Raw genomic sequence first — 23,913 nt, 5'->3', positions numbered from 1 at the left:
GACAAGTGTCCCAAAACACCGATATTCAAGGAAAGTTCTGCAATTAGATACCAATTTTCAATGTTGACTAGTTTTTCTCGATAATAATACGATTAATCATTCAACTTTCACTTAGATATAATTCCATGTATAAAATAACCACGTAAGTATAATCACGTGAGAAACTCCATTTATTTAATAGTAAGCCTGTTTAACGGGCCGGGTTGACCCGTTTCTGACCAGGTAGTAACCCGAACTGGCCCGGACCGGTAGTTAGGGGGCCGAATGGAATGGGTTAGGGGGGTTACTATTAACCCGGACCAGCCCGACACGGTTCAACAGTGATTTTCTGTTTTGTTTTTAGAAAAAATAAATCATTTGATTGTTGGTAACGGGCCCCCTCTTCTTCATTTCTTCACTCATCTCTCATTTCTCAAACTCAAATTCTCAATTCAAGTTAAACATGCCCCATGATTCTAGAGTGCACTTATATGTTTGGGAACACTTTGAGGTGGTAGAAGAAAATGAAGAAGTTCACAAAGTAAAGTGCAAGAACTGTGGTCGAGTCTTAAATTTTCGTCGAAAATGGGAGGGCACATGTTGTTTAAGGAGGCATATAAAGAGTTGTCTTGATCGTCCTCCAGAAATTCGTATTTAAGATTTTAAGTTGATTTGAGACAATTTGTGTTATTTTAAAATTATTATACGTATTATGCTTAATATTTTAGTGTGTTAGATTAATTTGAAGTATTATTATGCAATGAAAATTTAAAATTAAACTATGAAAGCCTTTGAATTTAACATTCTAGAAGATGACCAAGAAGGTCATATTGATTATGAAGAACTTACTAAGGCAATGCAAAACCTTTGACATTCTAGATTTATATATAATAATTAAATTTTAAATTTTTTTTTAAATTAATTTAGTTGTTGTTAAATGTAAACTTTAATTTGCAAGTTTGAATTTGCAAATTATAAGTGCAATTTTTTTCCATCTTCATTATATTCTATTGTCTTAAATTCTTAATGAAATATTCAAATATAAGAATTTTAAAGTCTTTGCATCCTTTATTCAAACACTCTTTTTATAAGATTATTTTTTATTTTTTATTTTTACTTTAGTTATACAAAATACAAAAAAAAATATTACACTAACCCGGCCCGGCCCCTTAGGTACGGAACTGTTCCGGTTCAATTTTTGACTGGATGGGGCCGGACCCGTTAAGCCAAGTTCGTAAAACCCGGAACCCGTCCCGGATCGGTGACCGACCGGTCACTTTTTTTCTCGACCCGGCGCAGCCCACCTGTTTGTCACCTTTATTTAATAGTCTCTCTAATTAATTTTATATGGTGCTCTTTACTTTTAGTTTATATCCCCCATTTAATTTACTTAATACTCTCTCCGATGAATGTTATGGGGTACTCTTTATTTTTAGCTTGTTCTAAATAGAATGCTGTATTTTATATTTAAAAATAATTTAATTTTAGATTTTCAAATTAACCTTAAAAACTTACTTTAATGTTTATCGAAGTATATTTCAAATCACAATTTTTTAATATTTGCATCCATTCAAATAATAAAAGAACAACAAATCCAGTGAGTTTATACAAGTGAGGTTTGAGAACAATAATGTACGCAAACCTTATTCCAAATTTAAAAGAACAAAAAGACTATTTTCGATAGACATTTTGGGTTCCGGTGTCCATTCAGATAACAACACATGTGGCACCACTTACAAAGATGGTCCCCTTAAAAGGTCCAAAGCCGCAGCTGGTTTTCATTTCCCTGCCACAAAACTTGGCACCAATTGTAAACACTAGCGCGGGGTCCTCCAAGTGCTTTAAGCAATTCAAAGTAAGGTCGTTTGGATTGATTGACTAAAAAAAAAAAAAGGTTTTAAACTAAAATAACTTTTAAATCAAAAAGTAATAAGTTATGTTTGTTTTTTTGGTTTGTTTTAAGCAAATTTTAACCTATTTAAAATACTTTTTTAGTTTATCAAACACTAAAAAAGCTAAAAAAAAACTTAGCCAAATCCAAACACCCTCTATATCTGCTTTCTTTTTTTCTCCTCGAAAAAAATTATATTATAGTCGGTCCCAAAAATAATAGTCGGTAATATTTAAATTATGTAATATATATATATATAATTATTTTTGGCTGACCGACCAAATGTGTATCTTGCCTTTCTTTTTTGTTAGATTTAAACGAATTATGCATTTTTATACATAGAGACAATTTAATTTTAGAATTTTCATTTTATCTTTAATGAAATAATTTATGTCACAAACATGTCTATAACATATTTAGAACACAAGTTTTAAAAAAATTTCTTTTTAAAATTTTGTGTCAAGTACCAAAAATAAATTGAAACGAACAAAATAGTTATCTTAATTATAATGATATGATATTCGAAACTTACTAATCAGATTAATTTAAATTCGGATCCACTTAGGACCCGACCGAGCCATATCTAGTCTATCAGCATTTCAGCCATGCTAATTTACCTTTATACTCCTCTTAAGTCTTAAGCTCCCCCTTTATATACGAACCTTCCTCCCTCTTTCTCCCAAACACCAAAATCTCTTAAACTCTCCCTTTTTCAAAATCCTTCTCTCTTCTCCTCTTTTTCTCTTTTCTTTTACAAAAATAGCCATGACCAAAGGAGGCAAGCTTACAAAAATCAAGTCAGTCTTGAAAAAAATGCAATCTTTCAAACTTAGCCGTGTCAACAGCAACAACAACACCATGGAAATGGTAACCACAAATCATTCATCCTATGACATTGATTCATATAATTCTTATGACAACAAAGAATTACACCCTGTCTACGTTGGTAAATCGCGTCGCCAATACCTCGTTGGCTCCGATGTTGTTGATCATCCTCTCTTTAGGGAACTTGTTGAAAGGACAGGTGATTCAGATGATTATATTACTGTTGGTTGTGAAGTTGTTCTCTTTGAACATTTGCTATGGATGCTTCAAAATGTTGATCCTCAACCTGAGTCGTTGAACGAGCTGGTCGAGTTTTATTCTTGCTGAATTCAGAATGAGTGTGATCTTATTATTATATGTATACGTTTTGAATTCATTTTTGCATATGTATAAACAATTTGAGTCAAAAAGAATTAGTTCAGTTGAACGTACTGAATCTGCCCTATAGTGGTGAACGTTTTTTTTTTAAAACAAGATTTGATGATTTAATCATTAGCAATGTAGTAAGAAAAGAAGATGATAGAGATTTGTGGTGATGATATGTTTAAAAGATTATTCAAAATGGATGATCTTGCAATTGAGGGAGAAGACTAATGGTTACTTAGCTTATTATTGTTCTTTAATGGATGTGGTTGCATTCTTTAATTATGCATTTATTCTTTTCAATCGTTATGTGAAAATCTAGTCTTCCTCTTGTTCTTTATGATAATTAACTATTCTATTTGAAGTTGGTCCTTTTTTACTTTTTTGCATTTTGGGACCTAGTTAGTAACATGAATGAATGTTGACATGCTGCCTATTTTACTATTAAAAAAAAGACAGCTCGGTCTATTCCTGGTATGCCTAGGGTCTTGGGAAGTATGGATCACGGGTGTATATTGTATGCAATCTTATTCTGCATTTTTGTGAGAGACTACTTTTACGACTCGAACCCGTGACCTCCTAGTCACATGACAGTAACTTTACTAGTTATGCGAAGATATTTTACTATATAGAAAAAAAAGAATTTAATCTCTATACACAGACTGTCAGGTTATTTTAGAGATAACTATAAGTAATTGTCTAATAAGTAGAACTAGCTAATAACCTAGAAAATTAGACAAAAAACATGTTATTTTATAACAGGTTAATTATTTTGACATATCAAAATTCTTTATATTGTTAGTGTAAGTTAAATCGGGAAAAAATATACAAACTCTTGATGCAATGCCACTTATTATACCTGTGTAAGTGTGTATGATCACAGTAACCTTAAGAAGATAAACTCCAAATTTACCTCTGTTTCTTATTTACTTGAGTCAATTTAGTCATTTCTAGATTAATTTAGTCAAAAAGAAAGATTTATTTATTCTTGATTTTATTTTTCCAAGAACAGAAAATTTGAAACTGGATTGATGGGTCCAAAAAACAACTACTCCATTACCAACATCATAAGTCATAATAAATAGCATACTAATTAAGTGGAGTAGACAACTTCTTCCAACTGTATAACTTTGCATTTACGTTTTACATATGCCTTAAATGGGGTATATGTATTTAATTTTTAATATTTTATAAAATAATATAATGACAGTAAATATTTATAAACAAGTAAAATTGCATAAAAATTGAAGAAAACTATATATATGTGTGCTCCATCCCCACTAAATCTTAATCAAAACAATCTATTATACGTTACTTACAAATACAAGTAATTTGAGTCTAAAAGAATAAATTTTTCTATGTGGAGGAAAAAAAGGATGATTAACCTGCAATTTGAACTTTGAATTTGGTGCTATGAAGAAGAATGTAGTTCTCTTTGTATTTGTAAAAAAAATTAAATATTCGTTGCTTTTGGGAGATATTAGCAGACTAGCGGACAAGATAAAAAATTGGGAAAATCATGAATTAGGGCTTAAATCAATAAAAAAAGGTCTTTACTTTTAAATTTAATACTTTTGAGTTCCTTTTTAAACCTTTTAAGTAATTACCAAACTGATTTTTGAGAATTTTGGTATTATATGAAGGACTAATTCAACAAATTTTATTTTAATTTGAAAAAGTTTCTGGGGCTTACTCCTTACTAAAAAAATGCGCCTCGAACGCCCGGGCATACGCCCCAAATTACGAGGCGTACGCCTCTTGAGACTTTTGCCCCACACCATCGCCCGGGGCGTTTTTGGTATGTCTCGCCCCAGAAATGACTTTTAAAATAGAGATATTAACAAGAAAAAAAATACATTATGCTAAATATGTGCATATAGCTGTACATATTAGTGTCGGAGACACTCTTCTATGAGGGGTCTCACTGCTATAAATATACAGTTCATGTGTATCATGTTTTTTGAAAAAACAATAAAAAGGGTACTTCTTTCGTTCCAATTTATCGTGATATTATTTTCTTTGTTAACTTGTTTAGAAAAGAATGATACATTAGACTATAAGTTTCTAAAGTATTGCTTTCACCGTCTCAATTTATGTGACAGTATTTAACTGAACACAGAATTCAAAAAAGAAAGAAAAAAAGACTTTTGAAACTTGTGGTAGAAGGATAAAGTTAAATTATTTTCATATAAAAAAATATGATATTTTTTTAGGATAAACAAAAAAAAAAGACATAAATTGAACAAAAGGAGTGCCATATCACACTATCGGAATGGAGGGAGTAGATATAAAATGTTTGACACCATTTAAAACTAATACGAAATAAACATCAATTTAAGATAAGAAGTAAAGCCTTTGAACTTGTCTTGGACCCAAATACACATACAAGTAAAGTTGTGATAAATATAGACCGCTACTGCTTGTGCAAAATCTTACGCACGTCCAGAGGCGGACCTACCCTTGGGGTAAGGGCCTTATCGGTTCCCGATAATTTCGAAAAAAAATGTATAGATATATTTGTATATAATTTTAAATAACAAGTATATATTCTGATTAGCCCCTTAAGATTCAAAGCTTAGACATTTGCATTGGTCGATTTGGAGGAGGAGAGGGGCACAACTTGACTTTTAATGCATTGATTGAGTAGATTTCCGCTCCAAATTTTTATTCGATAGTGATTCTTCTACCAATTTCAAATCTTGGGTCCGCATCTATGTATGTCACTGGTATGTTTCATGAGTCGTTGATTCCTTAATTTTAACGTACTACAGCTGTTTTTGGGGTCACAATCTTAATGTTTGTCTTCCACGTTCATTCGTTATATACAAAGGGCTGGGATCCCTACTTGTACTCACTTTTTGTGATACGTAAATGGATTATGATCTGTCAAATAAGGTTTTTATTTTCAACCACAAACTATTTTTCACTTTGTTAGTTTGAGTTTCAGAGAAGCTAGGATTTAAACGTGATGAAGAAGAGTGCTTTTACTTACAATATTGCAGATGATTGCAAGGGAAAACAAGAATTAAGGAATTGCAACTTGCTAGATTTATAATGATGGTGATGAATAATTGTCATTAGCCACTTAGTCTCCACGCTTAGATATGATCATCTCCAATAGCAACTCACTCGTAAAAAAGGGTTTTAGCGATAATAATATGGGTATTTATCAGTATTCGACATAAATATCGTTAGAGGCTTTATCGCCGTAGGATCCAATGGCATTTAATCAATTGTCAGTAAATATTTTTGTGGCAATAAATATTAATACTAAAAGAAAAATTTATTGCCACAGTGTTAGTGATTCGGGACCAGACTTTATATATGAGTGTGAAAACTAGTATATATAAATAAAGTTAAACATATATTTCAGAATCCACTCTCAATTCAGAACTCATAATGGTTTAGATTGTAAATATATCATTGTTCTTCATTGTGGTGGATCCAACAATGTGTTCACAGGTTAGGTACGCAGAACTAAGTGATTCTGGATCGGACTTTAATACATATATATATATATATATATATATATACGCGCGCCGGGCTCATGCGCTTGGAGAATAAGTTTATATAAATAAAGTTAGATGCACATTTCAGAATTCACTCTAACTCAAATTCATAATATTTAAATTGTAAATCTGCTACTGGTTCTATACCAGTGTAAGTGTAAGTAACAAATATCAAGATTTGTCAAACATGTACATTCGAAGCAAAGTAAGTAAAATATATATAAAAGTGTTAACTTGAATTTTACAATTAATACAACTAGAAACGATGAATGAGTAAAAAAATTGAACTTATTAACAGATATTGTTAAATAATACTCCCTTTGCTTTAAATATTTACGTGTTTATTTTTCCTTTTAAAATTTTCAAAATGAATGTTACTTTCTATATTTAGTAACTCTTTCATTACAACATCTCACACATGTTTAAAACCACAAGATTCAAAAAGTATTTGAATACTTTATACATATATCTTTAGTTTGAGGATACATGATTTAAAAGTCTTCCTTACTTTTTAAAACTTTGTGTCTGGTCAAATTAAGACACGTAAAAATGAAACGAATTAATAATATTGTTTTATACAACTTTCATGAGCTTTATAATTAGTCAAATTCATCTAAAATTGAAAGAAGAAGAAAACTCTAATGTGATATTTCATTTTGTGTCTACCCATCTAGCTAAGGTTCTTTAAATCTACGCCATTGCCACCAATGAATATTCATTTCTTAATATCTGAATCTTACACAAATTAAAAAGAAATTACAGAAGTTTGCAACTACTTGCTGGTTGAGGAAGTGTAAAGCTATGTCGTCTTAAGAAAAGGTGAGGTCTTCTCTGTACATAGGAGTCTTTACTTTATACTTTAATTTAATATTTAACCAACTAATTGATGTTATTGGAAACTTGTATAGTTCACACTTTTTGGCGAAAATATTCCCACGTAAATGTGAACCTTTTTTCTTTATTGATTAGGTTTTAGGTATCTTAATTCCCTGTTTGTCCCAGGTAAGCTTTACCCCTTTTTCAGCACTTGGTAGACTAGTTGTCTTTATAATAAGTTACTCTATTAAGAATAAAATAAACGGGCGGAGTTATAACACCCGTCACAATTCAGACAAACTCAATAACTTTGTTAGATTATGTATTTGTATTAGAAAATTCATTAAACATATATAAATATTTAATTACGAATTTAATAATTAAAACCAGCTATAATTCGATTTCCAGTTCAGAATCATAAATTTAGAATCTTGAATTCGACTCTAAATAAAATAAATTTTAAATTAACCTACTTTATTTTGCAACCCCTACAGAGTATAAAAGGAAAAGGAAAAGGGCAGTTACATAGTTTATGATACTAATGATTGGGGTAGTTGGAGATGCTTTTTAATTAATTTTTAATTTTTTCAGACATATGTTTTTGTTTTGTACCCAACACACGCTCTGTTTGTAGCTTTGTTTGTTGTTAGAAAGAAACTCTCATTACACGTTTGAAAGAATGTTTAGAATATGGATGAGAGGATTAGGCAGATTAAAGGGATATAGGATTGATTTTGGAAAGTGGAAGACACGAATATAATTCAGTAGACGTATTGAACAGAAGGCAACTCTATTATCTGTAATGCAATGTAAGGTGCATCTGCCACTTCAATGAGTTAAATAATTAAATAATATAATATTAAGAAAATATTAGAGAAAATCTTAATTTAGTTAGTGTAGCAAAAATTATTGTTTGATGAAGCACACATTTGAAAAGGTTAGAGGTTGTGGTAGCTAATAGTGGTCGTCGGCTGTGACGGTTACGAGGTGGTGTGGTTGATAGGGGTGTACAAACCGAACCGAAAAAAATCGCACCAAATCGAAAAGTCAAATCAAATTGATTAAAAAACCTAATTAGGTTTGGTTTGATTTGGTTTGTATTGAGTAAAAGAACCTGAACCAAACCGACATATAAATATATAATTTTTATATACACTTTAAAGACTTTTTATATAATTTTCTTCAAAAAATGTCTAAGAAATATTTCCGATTCTCTTATGAGATGTAATATTTAGTTAATATGAAGTGCCCCATGTTATTAACTTTAAATAATGAGTTGTATGATCACTTTCTTATCAAGTATTAGTGAAATGCGTCAATCTTTTGTTCTTCCATATTCATATGTCAATATCTATTAAATTCTTATATCTTTTTTGAATTTGAAATAGTATTTCGATAATTTAAAATTAAATAGAACATATCATTATATAGGTTCATATTTATTTATATGTTTAATTAGTAAATTCGGTTAACCATGAAAGTGTATATCAACGTAAAATTATTGTCAGACAACTAAAAAATAACTATCATGAGTTACTATGAAAATTCTTTCATAAGAATATTTTGATAGATCATATATTTTTAAAAATATTAATATTTACTAAACATATGCTTATAAAATATTTAACAAAATAAGATTTGAAATAATATTCATATAACAAAAATTCCCGAAAAATCCGATAAAAACGAACCAATCTAAACCGATATAGTTGATTTGGTTTGGTTTTGATAAAGACCGAATCAACCCGATCCATGTACACCCCTAGTGGCTGGTGATGATTCTGGTTTTAGTTGTGATTGGCTGTGACAGTTATAGGATATTTTTAGTCCTCTATTAGTTAAGTTGCCACCTATTTCATTAGATTAACTTTTCTAATTATCCTCTTAATTATATCATCATCATTTAGGTAATCCTCCTTCAAAGCGAAATGAAAGATTTTTTTTTAGCATATTTCCACTTTATCCAACAAATCAAGGTCATCGTCTTCATTGGTTTAGAACTCCAACAAAATTAAATTTTATTGTGCAATGGTAGATCATAAAGATGAATGACGACTGAGGTGGTTATCAGTATAATTAGCGATGGTGACGGTGATGAAGGATGTGTTAGTAGTGGTCATGGTATTATAGGTGGTTGGTGGTAGAAGTTAGCGGTACCGGTGATTGCTAAGACGGTGGATCATCTAACCTGCTAGTATCCATGAATCACTAGTTCAAGTTTTCTGGAGTATAGGGTTAACCATGCATGGTTGCCCCTTATCCTTTCTTTCTATCAGTCTCATCTAGAAAGTCATCCCCACCTTATAGTGGTTGGCAGTCAAAGTGGTTGTTGATGGTGGGGGTGGGGAAAGCGAAGGACTCGAGGTGGTGGCATAAGGTGGTCAGGCAATGGCTTGTGGTAGAGGTAGAGGTGGTTGGTGATGATGGCTGATTGTAGAGGTGAATTACGGTGATGATTGTCGATGGTATATGGTGATGGTTGTGATGCATTGTTAGTTTGAGTGCCCGTGTGACTTACTAAAGAACTTGGTTCTTCACCGTGTTCCTTAAATTTGAAGTAAAATAAGTAGTAAAGTAAACACAACGATTTTTACGTGGAAAATCACCCGGCTCAAAAGGTACAAAAATCACGACCTACTACGCAGGGATTTCAACTTCAACTCCACTAGAACAATGAGCCAAAATGTATCAATTACAAGACTGTAATTTAATACTCTCCAGTACTCCTTCTACGACTACTTGATTTATAAGTTACTCTAACTTGTAAAGCAAACACTCACTCCAACTCAGTAATTGCTTGTGACATTTGATTACAGCTCGATTTCCTAGAACACATTCACTAGACTGACTCAAGAAGAATAAACTATTGGTACTTGACTAGAGTGAACAAAATGTAATTCTTCAGTTGATGTGTAAAAGGATGAATTGAGAAGTCCAAAATAGATAGTATTTTAATGAATGAACTTTGAGATCTTCTAGGAGTCCTATGCATAGTCAACTTCTCGTTTGATTGGACTCCTACTGTTTCAAGGACTCCACAAGTTTTGTGACTCTTGTCTCTTACTGAATTATTCGTATCTTCTTGGGCAACAACCCTTATCACATGTAACGACCTTCTTCCACCAAACACGGACCTGAGTAACTTTGAGATAAGTTACTATTTTGCACAGATGTACAATCATCAATCAGAGGAACTGATCCTTTGCATTGAGGACCTGATTCTTAAAACAGTGAAGCAACTTCATTGAGGACCTAGTTCTTCGAACATTGCATCTTAACAAATTTTGTTAATCATCAAAATCTCAATACTCAACAAATTCCCCCCTTTTAATGATGATAAACTTTGTCCACACTGGAACCAGGTAATCACAGCAAGACATGCTTATTCACCATAAACAGACATATTCACTGCCCCCAACCTTATCTCCCCCCTTTTGGCATCATCGAAAAAAAATAAAAATATGTTAGAAAGATGAAGCACAGTTAATGTAAGATTCAAGGCCATACATGCTACAACACGAGCTCAAGAATTTTCAAGGAAAACAGACTAGGCTGAAGATCCAATACTGTACGAAGCATTAAAACAGTACAAGAGAAGTTATTTAGTAGTGCCTAAAGAAGCCCGGACCTTGTATTAAACCATAAATCAAAATAAAGTAAACATACTGCAAGCTACTCAGACTAAAATAGAAGAAAATAAATTAAAGCATCACTGGGATAGCAAAAGGAGACTAAGGACACTGGGAAGGAACAGGTTCATGAGTGAGAGGTAGAGGGGGTCAATGCTTTCACAAGAGTGTCAATCTGTTGGGCATGAGCTTCCCTATCTTTTCTGAGCTCTTCCCTAAGTTGCCTGGTTTATTTTCTCAGCTCATCATTATCTTCACGAAGCATGGCATTCTCTTCAATAGCCAACTCCAACCTCTTACTGAGCTCTGCTGCCCTGCTGCTTCCAAGTAGAATAGGAGATCCTGTTGATCCCCTAGACTTGATCTCCTCATAACCATACTACTTGAGGGTAACAACATCCAAAACCTCACTGTGATTTCCATACTTAAACTCAGACAAGCCAATGTTGAGCTTGTCAAATAACTCAGTCAACATGAAGCCATAAGGTATATCATGCTTAGGCTTGGAAGTGTCTGCAGCTCTTGCCATATGCTGAATCATCAGGCTAGGGAGATTGATAGGTCTACCAGTGCCAAGTAGTTCCATTACATCCATATCCAACAGGGTAGCTTCATGCCTTCTATTAGACGTCTGAAGAATGCAGGAATTGACAAAATGAAACAACAACTTGTAGAAGGGAGTCATATCAGTATTGTACACCTTCTGGGAGCATCCAGTTCAAATTTTTGGGAGAACTTTCTTGTGACCACAATTCTAGTGTCAACATCATTGTCTATGGCTGGGAACTTTTTCTTCAAGTAATTTTCAAATCTCAAAGAAGAAATATTCATAAGCATCCCCAGCTCCTCAGCATCAAACTCCATTTCAAACCGTCTCACATTACTTTTGACTACATTTCCATCAAATTGAAAGTTTGCATAGAACTCCACCACATCAGGAACATATACATGGGGAAAGCTTTGACAAACATGTGCTTCCATCCCTACAACTCAAGTTTTTCAACCAGTTGAGCCATCCCTTTTTTATTAGTGTTTGCAAGAATCTTCCCATTAAGCAGTTTTCTATTCCTGAACTCTGTGAGTCTATCAACCACAACTGGCACATTCTTTCTCTTTTTTCCTCTACTGTCCCTTGCAGACGGGGTAGAAATTTTGTAGCTTTGGCAACCTTTCTCTGTTGTGTAGAGGACTTTTCTGGCAAAACAGACTCAAGCTCATCTTCTCCATCCAACTCAACCACAGGTTCCACAATTGAAACTTTCTTGGCTTCTTGGCACCTCTAGACTCCTTAATGATTTGTTCATCAACAACCTTTTTTTACTCATTGTAAGAGGAGTCCTGGCAGGAGGAGCCACTTCTTTCATTATTGGGACTACTTAGTTGCTTTCACAGGATTCTTCCCTGTTTCAGACAAGGGCAAGTCATCTTCATCACTGCTGACCTCTTCATCTCCAGTGAAATGGGTTAACAAGGCCCCCAGTTCTTTAGTCCTTTTCTTTCCACTTGCTTCTTCTGAAGGGACTATGACAGTGTTCCCAATGGTCATAAAGCCTTCATATTGCTCACTCATATCCTCATTCTCTTCCTCACTTTCTTTATCCACTCCTTTACTCTCACTTGCCTTTTCTTGATCCTCACCTTCACTCTTAGAATTACCCTCTTCTTCACTATTATTTTCTTCTTCTTCAGAATCATTTACTTGTTCACCTAGCCTATCATCCGTCTCACTCTCCTTCTCTTCTCCAGAATCTCCCTTGTTCTCACTCATTTCCTATTATTAGCTATGTCTTGAGTAGTATGCTCCTCATGGCTGCCCATAACTCCTTCTTCCTTTTCACCCCCATTATCATTATCATCCTCCGTCCAACTGAATGAAAGACCATTAGATGCCTCATTTTGCGCTGGTTCTTTACTCCCTTCCCCCTCAACCACAAGCACCACAGTAGTGGTATATACCTCTTTCTCCAAATTGTCTGCACTTTTTTCTACAATGAATTCCTCCACTTGTGATTTCTCACGTATGTGTGGAAGGGTGTCTAAGGGTGCAACATCTATAGCGGATACCGGAACATCTAATTTTGAAGGAGGGATTTATACCTGACTTGTAGTGACTGGCACTGATTCCCCCTGAACCATAGCTTCCTTGACCATTGTGTCTACTTGAGTAGTAGAATCATGCACTACCTTGATATTCTTGACAAATTTTCTTGAAGTAGCCTTGAACTTGGTTGACTTAGAGGTAATTTTCGTAGTAGGCATATATGCATAGGTGGTTAGTTTTGGAAGTAAGGGTACAATGGAGGAGGGATGGTGAGAGCATCAAGAACATGGGATGATGGTGTAGGTATAGTGGAGGATATCGATTGAGAAGGAACATGTGTTTGTGCGGGTTCACTTGATGGCTTGACACTTTTCTTTGATCTGGGCTTCATGTTCTTGGATTTTGCTTCAATTTTGGATGATGATTTGTCTTTAGAAGGGGTTTGGCTAGATTTAGTCATGGTGATCAGAGAAGAGAATCGATGAAGGGAGAAGAGAGAATTGGTTCTTGATATTTGTCCTTGATTCTTGCTTAGGGTTTGAGAGAAATAGTGAGGTCTGAGAAGATGATCATAAGGGGCTTTTAAAGACGTTACTCCTTATTTGACTGGAAAAGAGAGGGTGATCGAATTTGAGTTCTAACGGGACTCTTATAACAGTTACTTTGATTGTTTGGATTTCAGAAGTAATTAAACTCTAATTGATCTAGGATTCCCCCTTACTCTTTGACTAGAAGACAACCAGAAGTGATGCTAACAAGATTAGAAGTCTGAGCATAGAAATAATTTAGGATATTAAGTCCCAGTGAATTAAGACAAGATGACACGTACCTGAGTCGAAAAACCAACTCCTTAGTAACTCCTTACTTTTTTCTGCAATAAAGCTTCAGCACTTCACATTAATATCATGCAACATAGTTATCAACCAGATTTTCTAAGTAGGTGTGTGTGCTTAATACAAGCATGAGTCTGAATCAAACACATTGTACTTGACTATCTACATCTAATTATACATTTTCTAGCCAATCATTGGGGTTCATCTAGTTGGAAGTATTAATTAGACCTAGTTCTAGTCTGTTCCTTTCAAAGTGATCCCTACTCAGAGCTTTAGTAAAAATATCAGCAATTAGATCTTCAGTTTTACAAAATTTAATTGAGATATTCCTCTTTTCAACATTGTCTCTGAGAAAGTGGTGTCTAACGTTAATGTGCTTGTTTCTCTTGTGATGACATGGTTTTAGCAATGTTTATAGCACTAGTTTTATCACAGAAAATGGGAACACAATCAATAAAAATACCATAGTTCCTTATATGTTGTCTTATCCATAGCAACTGAGTACAGCAGGATGCTGCTGCCACATATTCAGTCTCAACTGTAGATAAAGCCACTGACTTTTGCTTCTTTGCTCCTTAAGACACCAGACACGAACCTAGAAAATGAGTTGTCCCTGAAGTGCTTTCCCTGTCAACATGAAAGCTTGCATAGTCAGCATTATCATAACCAACTAGATCAAAGCTATACCCTCTGGGATACCATAGGCATAGGTCAGGGACCCTATTGAGATATCTTACTATCCTCTTGACAACCTTCAAGTGAGATTCCTTGGGATTTTCCAGAAATCTGCATACAGTCCCACACTGAATATAATATCAGGCCTGCTTGTTGTGAGGTACAACATCGACCCAATCATTCCTCTATATAGTTTATGTTCAATATTTTTCCCTTCTTCATCAAAGTCCAGTTTTGTTGTAATGGCAATGGGAGTGTCAATTGACTTAGAGGAGTCCATGTTGAATTTCTTCAGTAGTTTTTTGATGTATTTTTGCTGATGAATCATGGTTCCAGTAGGTGTTTTCTTGATTTGTAGCCCAAGAAGAAGTTTAGTTCACCCATCATGCTCATTTTAAACTCATTTCCCATCATCACAGCAAATTCCTTGCACATTGCTTCATTAGTAGCCCCAAAGATATATCATCCACATACACTTGCACAATCAGAATATTCTTGCCTTTGCTCTTTAGAAAGAGTGTTTTCCACCTTTCCTCTTACAAAATTGTTGGTTAAAAGGAATTTTGAGTCTTTCATACCAAGCTCTTGGAGCCTGTTTCAGTCCATACATGGCTTTATTTAACTTGAACACATAGTTAAGAAATTCTTCACTTTCCAACCCAGGAGGTTGTTTGACAAACACTTTCTCTTTAGATAACCATTCAAGAAGGCACTCTTTACATCCATCTGATACAAAGTGAACTCCATGTGTGCAACAAAGGCTATCAACATTCTTATAGCTTCCATTCTAGCTGCATGTGCAAACGTCTCATCATAGTCAATTCCCTCATCTCGATTGTATCCCTGAACCACCAGTCTGGACTTGTTCCTTGTGATATTTTTTTTGTTCATCCAGCTTGTTTCTGAACACCCATCTTGTACCTATGACAGTTCTGTTCTTGGGTATTTGTACCAAGTGCCATACCTTACTTCTTTCAAACTGATTTAGATCCTCTTGCATGGCTATAATCCAATTCGAATCCTTTATAACTTCCTTGATGGTGTTAGGTTCAACCTGTGAGAGAAATGCTGTGAGTGCACATAGATTTCTCAGAGATGACCTGGTTTGCACTCCTGCATTTGGATCAGAGATGATGTTCTCAAGAGGATGTGAACTTTGATGTTTCCATGGCCTGATCTGTATACCCAGAGAAGATTCACCCAAGGAGTGATCCAAAGGAACACGTTCAGTAGGTATGGCTTCATCTGTCTGATTAGGAGTCAGAGTAGTTCTCTCTTCTTGTTGTTCCTCATAATCACTATTGTCACACCTTCTTTTTTCTGGGGATGAGGAGTTTTTCCAATTAAAGTGACATTATTGAAATGAGATTATTTGTTTAATTAAAGTCACCACTTGGAATATTTAAAATGGTGTCCCAAGTCACCAGTTTATTTTTAAAATCCCAAATCGAGGAAATTGACTCTATTTATGGTCCGCAAACACAGAAAAACGGGTAAGGAATTCTGTTAACCCGGGAGAAGGTGTGCGATACTCCTGAGTTCTTAGGTTTTAGCACGGTTGGTTAACAATTAATATTTGGCTTAATTATCTGAATTATTACATGTTTAAAAAACCTTTTATGCGTTACCGCTTTTAATTAATTTAAACAATTATGAAATTTATTTGAACAAGTCACGGTGTCGCGCACTTGTTGTTTTTGTACACATCGCAAATCATGCTACGCGAAACGTACCCGTGATTCACAACATATTTATTTTAATTGTTTAAAGTTGTGATCAAGTCGCGTGAACTCGCACTTGAATTGGAATTTACGTATCATGACTATGCCATGAGAACCGAACTCATAGTCATGATGATTTATTATTAATCGCGCCCAAAGCAAGCTACGATGTTTGAAAGCTGTTAATTCCTAAAGATAATTTGAGATTATTGTAAGACCAAGAGTTTATGGATAAGCGTAGTAGTATAAGGTAGAGAATTTAAATCTTACAAATAACTGAACATTCAACATTCTGCTCTTATACAACTGTATTATGCCATTTCGAGGCCTAAGTCCGTATGACCTTGGTTCACAAGAAAGTTATAAGACTGATTGAGATGTTTGTAAAAACAATCATTTTCAACCAAGACATTAGTTGGTCCTTTTTAAAGAAAAATATTAACATCTTGAAACATAGCTAATTGAACTACAAGCCGGAAATTACAATATCTTTTTAAGCTTGAGAATTGGGCTTTAATAGAGCCCTGGTCACAATGGAGGGGGCTTAATCAGATTGGCCCAAACAAATGTCATGCGGCTCTTACTACTAGAGCCGGAAAACTTCAGTCCTGTAGGAAACCAATCCAAGCGGGCAACTTATAATCAGGCCCAATGAAGCAAGGAAAAAATATAGTATAGATTAATATTTCCATACATTTACGACAGATTACATTTAACAAGAAGAAACTGCTACTTGAAATCTAAATGGGTCTATTACATAGATAATCATTTATGCATTCGCAATTGACTCTACAATTTTGGCCTAAATAAGTCTAAAACAAATATAGTTGTTATGTTGCCTCCTTGTCAGTGCAGTGGCAGAATCGCTTGAGCCAACATTGTGGGTTTAATCTTTTTATTGAATGAGTTTGACCAACTGGTGATCAAACCCACCGACTCAACAATCTGAACTTCATTACATCATAAGCATAAATTAGTCAAACTACTGCATGTAAGCTGATTTTAAATTCATTCATATACTAAACGAGACCAAGTAAAGTGTTCAACCCATACTAGTAAGGCAAACATCAACACAACTAAAAGGAATCAGTATCAAACAAGCAAACTAAACACATGATAGAGCATTTAAAATACCAAATTTGCATTCATTGATTCAAACTAGATGATTATAAAATGTAAAACATACCTAAATGCAGAAAATCAGCTAGACAAAACCAAGCAAAAGTCTGAAACTAGGAATTGGATCTCAGCAACTCAGGAACAACAGAATCAACAGCCTCTTGTGATCCAAAAATATTTAGAAAACCAGAAATATGAAGATGAACAACTGCAGCTTCCAACAATTGTAGAGATCTCTTTTTAAATCTACTTTTTTCTATTTTTCTTTTATTTTTTTGTTTAGATTTTGTATTTCAAATTTGAAGTTCAAATTCTGAATTTCATAACTTGTTTGCACCCTTTTTTGTGTGAGATGGGTGTGTGTGAGGAGAGGAGAGTAGGGAACTGAAAAATCAGTGAGAATGTATAGGAAGATGAATGAATGAAAGTGAGGAAAAATTTCTGAAAATGCAGAATGAGTCTGTCCAAAATGAGAGTGTGAGTGTGCCTTATATGCAGAAAAATAAGAGAATGTGTAGAGAATCCGTCAGCCCTGAAAAATAGGGGAAAAGGCATCTTTTTAACAAATTTGGACAGTTGTCCCATTCATATTATTCCCCTTCATATTATTCTCTTTCTTTCCAGCCTTGCCCCCTTTTGTGTATTTGAACCCTTAAGTCCCTCATTTGACCTAATTTCCTTATCTTATTTTCCTTTAGTCCCTTTTACACTCTTCTAGAACCTTCTTAATAGCTAAACAGAAAGATTCCGTGATTTTCTTATTTCTTTTAGCCCCTGGTACTTCCACTAATTACAAACAGCTATCACAATAAGCTTAAACGGATTGAAAAACACAGCAAAGCAAACGATATTCAAAATCCAACCCAATTTAGGTGATTAACCTAATTTAAACATGTAATTAACTCATCAAGATCATTTAGCCTACAAATATGCGATTAAACTAACTGTTATGCACCTGAACTATTAATTTAACACATAATTAATGGATCTTAAATCATAATTTATCTAAAGTATGCTAAACATATGAAAGAACAAACTAACACTCAGCTATCGATGCAACATTAATTTGTCACGACCTAATTTTCCTCTTTGGTTGTGATGGCACCCAATATCGCCGCTAGGCAAGCCAACAATGAACTAACCATATAATTATTCCTTTTTAATATTTTAGAAATGGTCGATTTTTAATTATTAAATAAGTGAGAGGTGAGAGATTTGATAAAATAAAGTGTGAGCAGTCATAAGGACAAGTGTGATGAACTGAATACTCTAAAAAGCATCAAATGTGTACCAGCAAGATTCCAAGACCTGGTGTCACAAGTGTATGAGCTACTAGTTGAATATACAAAATATTAAATTATTGTCTAAAATGGAGTAGATAGAAAATAAAAGCAAAAGAGAGACTCCAGGTGCTGCAGAACGGACTCGGAAAACAACTCACCACTAAGTCTTGAAGTATCAGAGGTGTGCGCCGGGATAACCACCAGATGCACCTGCCTCAGAACCTGCACGATTAGTGCAGAAGTGTAGCATGAGTACATAAACAACATGTACCCAGTAAGTATCCAGTCTAACCTCAAAGAAGTAGTGACGAGGGGTCGAGTTCGACACTTACTATGGGCCAACAATAAATATAGAAATTCTAAACAGGTATGAGACATGGAAATAATAAAAATGATATAATGTCAAGAAGAGAATAAATGACCCATTAACTAATAATAAATTTCAAGGTCTCCAACCAACATATATTAACCCCGAATCAATCTCTGTCATTTAATAATTTATAACCTCTCTAGCTATAAAGTGATATCAAGTGTAATCAGGCTACGAGTATTATTACGCACGATTTATGCCGAAGTCATACGACCCGATCCAAATATATACTGTGTGCACTGCCGAGGGTCGAACGACACGAACCATAGATGCATCTATTAACCTGCCGAGGCGAACGACCCGCTCCCATGGGAGTAGAGAAGTTTAACTCACTCGTGGAAGTACTTGCGATGCGAGTGAACATGTATTTCTTAGAGTTATTTTATATATATTTCTCAATTCTTCCCAAAAATAAGAAATCTAAATTGGAGAGTTTCAACCTTACACTCCCTAATCTCAGCTTTATTTTTGACAATTAATATGCATAATAAACATAACAGTACAATCAAGGCATGATGTAAATCTACGACTACCCGGACATCCCATGGAATATAGCTACGCATGGACTCTCGTCACCTAGTGCGTACATAGCTCCCCACACAAGTAATTCACAACAAAAATACACCTAAGGGGACGAGTTCCCTCTTAAAAGGTTAGGCAAGAGACTTACCTTGTTCTCAAGCTCAATCTTGATCCATAAATATGCTTTAAATCATCAACTCGGTGGCAAACAACCCAAAACTAGTGATCAAATGCTATATAAATTAATAAATACATGTTCAGAAGTTCATAATTAAACTATTAGAGTAATTACCCAATTCAAATTGGAAGATTTTCAAAATTCACCCCGGGCCCGGATCCCGGAAATATTTGAAGATAAATGTTACCCATAACCTCACGAACTCAAATATATAATTTTTACCCAATTCCACAATCATTTTCGTGGTTAAATCCCATTTTTATTAAAACCTAGGTTTTCATCTAAACACAAAATTTTTACAATTTTACATGTTAAAATCTAACAATAATCTATGTATTTAACTTACATTGAATAGAAATTACTGACCTCCACTAGCTAGGTGAAAACTCTCTCTCTAAGAGCTTCAAAATCGCCCAAGGAATGCAATAAATGAACCCAAAATGGTCTAAGTCCCGACTTAACTAAAGCTTTTGCCTCCATCGATTTTCGCTTATGTTGAGAAACGACCGCTTCTGTGGCTCTGCATCTGCAAAAAGTGTGTCGCAGATGCAGATCTCCCTCAGCTGGCCTAAGTTCGCATCTGCGGAAAAATGGCTCGCTTATGCGAGCCAGGTCCTGCGGCGTACGAGCCACGCCTGCGACCTTTCCCGCTTCTGCGGTCGCGCATTTGCGTCCCCATGTCTGCATCTGCGGACCCAACCCAAATGCGCACCTACGGCCAACGAGCCGCTTCTGCGGTGCCGCACCTGTGGCCAATCCTTAGCAGGTGCGAATGCACCAGAAGCCCTGCTGCTTCAGCAACTTCTCCAAGTCCAAACGTTTTCTCCACATCGTCCGATTAACACCCGAGGCCTTCGGGGCCTCTCCCAAATACACAAACAAGTTTGTAAACATAAAATGGACTCGCTCGCACCCTCGGAATGCAGAAAACAACATTAAACAAAGAATCGCAACCCAAAACTAATAGAATTAATTTATGAACTTCAAATTCTTCTAACTTACTCCGAGCGCACCGAATCATACTTAAACTACTTGGAATGACACAAAATTATGCGACCAAGTCTTAAATCACCATACGAAACTATTCCCGATCTCGGAGTCCCAAACGGACCTCGATAACACCAAAACCTACCCCAAACCAAATTTAAAGAACTTTAAAACTTTCAATAAACCAACTTTCAACATTTGGCGCCGAAACGCTCCCGGGTCACCCAAAACTCGATCCGAACACACGCTCAAGTCCAAAATAATCATACGAACTTGTTGGGACTGCCAAATCCTCATTTCGAGGTCGTTTAATAGAAATGTTGACCCAAGTCAAACTTAGCCCTTTAAAGCCAATACTAAGGAACTAAGTGTTCTGATTTCAACTCGAACCCTTCCAAATCTCGAACTAGCCATTCCCGCAAGTCATAAAATAGTAAAAGCACATACGTGGAGTCTTATTTAAGGGAACAAGGATCTAAAAAGTAAAATGACCAGTCAGGTCGTTACATAAACAAATAACTATCAATTTAAAAGACGATTAAGCAAATTCAACTAGGTATTATGGGTGCTTATCAGGCAAATCGAACGGATAATTATGCTTAAAGGTTTGGCTTATCGATTATCAAATTATAAATATAACAACTCGACCGGTCATATTGAGCTCTAACGCATCATTCGGCGATTTGAGGCCATGAGCAGCTTCACTTCAGGTATTATGACTTGTACGCGTGGTCGGAAGTGAATTTCGGGAAGTTCGGAGTTGATTTGGAAAGAGAATTCTATTTTCGGAAGCCTTAAGTTGGAGGGATTGACTAAAGTGTGATTTTTAAGTAAAAAACCTCGAAACAGGGATTTGAAGGTTCCAACAGGTTTGTATGATGATATTGGACTTGGGCGTATATCCGGATCGGGTTTTGGATGACCCGGGAGCGTTTCAGCGCCTATTGTAGAAGTTGGCATTTTGGAAGAATTTCATAAATTTGGGTTGAAGTGCATTTCAATGTTATCAATGTCAGTTTGAGATTTCGAGTATGGGAATAGCTCCGTAAGGTGATTCTGGTATTGGAAGCACGTCCGGATGTGGATTTGGAGGTCCTTAGGTCATTTTGGGGTCATTTGGCGAAAGTTAGAAATTTGAAGGTTTTTGAGAAGTTTGACCGGGAGTGGACTTTTTGATATCGGGGTCGGATTCCGATTTTGGAAGTTGGAGTAGGTCCATATGTCGAATGTGACTTGTGTGAAAAATTTGAGGTCAATCGAAAGTGATTTGATGGGTTTCGGCATCGAATGTAGAAGTTTGAAGTTCTAAAGTTTATTAAGTTCGCATTGGGGTGCGATTCATGATTTTGATATTGTTTAATGTGATTTGAGGCCTCGAGCAAGTTTTTGCTATGTTATGGGACAGGTTAGTGTGATTGGACGGGGTCCCGGGGGCCTCGGATATGTTTCGGGGTAGTTTCGGATCGAGTTTGGATGGAAAGTTGTTGCTGGTTTGCTGGTGCTGGTGTTGTCTTTCGCGAACGCGAGGGAAGGATTCCTGGGCTGGTGAATTTTTCCCTACTCAAACGTGGTGAGGGCCCTGCGAACGCGTAGGTGAGCCTACCAGTGCTTCGCGAACGTGGAGGCCCAACCGCAAATGCAAAGAGGAGATGAGGGAGTGGGGCCTGGAGCAGTTGGCCTTCGCCAACGCGGTTGGTGGAACGCGAACGCGAAGGGTGGTGGTCTCAAATGTTCGCCAACGCGACCAAGATGACGTGAACGCGAAGAGGAAATTAGAGGCTTTGTTACTTTGGCCTTTGCAATCGCGATGGTCTTTTCGTAGTCGCAAAGAAGGTTGCCTGGGCAGTGAGGTTTGAAAAACGGGAGTTTGGCCATTTTCATTTCATTTTCCTCCATGGGAGCCGACCTAGGAGCGATTTTTGGAGAACCACTTTTATCACCAAGCATGAGGTAAGTGATTTCTACTAGTTTTGAGTTTCATACAAGGTTTATACATAGATTTAGGCATGAAAATTTGTGGAAATTTAGGATTTTGAAGAAAAACCTAGAAATTAGACATGGAATTTGGAATAAATTATATATTTGAGTTCGTGGTGTTATGGGTAAGGTTTATCTTCAAAATTTTTAGGAATCCGGGCACGTGGCCCCAGGGTGATTTTTATCGACTTTTCAAGCGGAGTTAGGAATTATTGTAAATTGAATCATAATGAGTATTAGAGTATATATTTATGGGTTTGCACATTTATTGACTAGTTTTGGAGCGTTGGGCATCGGTTTGAGTTGTTGGAAGGTCTTGGGATCCGGTTATGGAATTTCAGAGCGAGGTAAGTCTCCTTTCTAATATTGTAAGAGAGAATTAACCCCATAGATGAATCAAATCATTATGTGCTTCTATTTGTGGGGGCTATGTACGCACGAGGTGACGAGAGTCCGTGTGTAGCTACTATTATGCTTATGTCTGGGTAGTCTAGGACCTATATCATGTTGTACTTGCGATGTTGCGCCCTGCTTGTTAATTTAATTATTTAAAATATTTATAAACTCGATAAATGAATTGGAAAAAGGTTAAATTGCATTTACTTGACCGTTAAATGGGAAATTGTAATTCTTGGAATATTTGCCCCTTAATAAATCTTGAATTGGTTATTTAATGTGTTTTTCTCTTTTGTGGAGCGGGTCGAACGCCTCGGTAGCAGATAGATGCATCTATGGTTCGTGTCGTACGACCTCATCATGATTTGCGCATGATTGAATTGGTTGCTCTGGAATATATGATAATTAATATTGCTTCATTGGCCTGAGATACAAAAAATGATAAACGATGAAAAAAATAGATTTGGAGATTTCTTACTAACAAAAGAATTATTTACTTATTTCATGATATTAAGCTCACAACCGTTCTACGTAGTTCATGCTTACTTATATCATTGGTATTTTATTTATAGCTCATAGTAAGTGTCGGAGTCGACCCCTCGTCACTACTTCATCGAGGTTAGGTGGGATACTTACTGGGTACGCGTTGATTTACGTACTCATACTACACTTGATGCATATTTTGTACAGGTACATATATGTCTAGTGACCTCGTGGGAGTAGAGGTGTGGTTATCGCGTGGACTTAGGTGAGCTGCATTCTATACTACGATCCACAGCCAGCAGAGTCTCCTTCAGAG

At 35.5% G+C, this 23,913-nt stretch overlaps 1 protein-coding gene across 1 annotated transcript; it reads left to right on the top strand.

The window, feature by feature from the left end:
- Window positions 1–2,555: 2,555 nt before the first annotated feature.
- LOC104120036 (auxin-responsive protein SAUR76-like) lies at window positions 2,556–3,398 on the top strand. The gene has a single exon (XM_009631694.4). The coding sequence runs from the start codon at window positions 2,636–2,638 to the stop codon at window positions 3,020–3,022; it is 387 nt and encodes a 128-aa protein (XP_009629989.1). The 5' UTR covers window positions 2,556–2,635; the 3' UTR covers window positions 3,023–3,398.
- The last annotated feature ends 20,515 nt before the right edge of the window (window positions 3,399–23,913 follow it).

Source organism: Nicotiana tomentosiformis, chromosome 6, assembly GCF_000390325.3.
Source record: "Nicotiana tomentosiformis chromosome 6, ASM39032v3, whole genome shotgun sequence".
NCBI classification, from domain to species: Eukaryota; Viridiplantae; Streptophyta; class Magnoliopsida; order Solanales; family Solanaceae; genus Nicotiana; species Nicotiana tomentosiformis.
Note: the sequence above shows the minus strand (reverse complement) of the source record. Positions and strands in the feature narration are given on the sequence as shown.

Coding starts and splice junctions, on each gene's coding strand:
- LOC104120036 (XM_009631694.4), top strand. CDS start 2,636: ATGACCAAAGGAGGCAAGCTTACAAAAATCAAGTCAGTCTTGAAAAAA.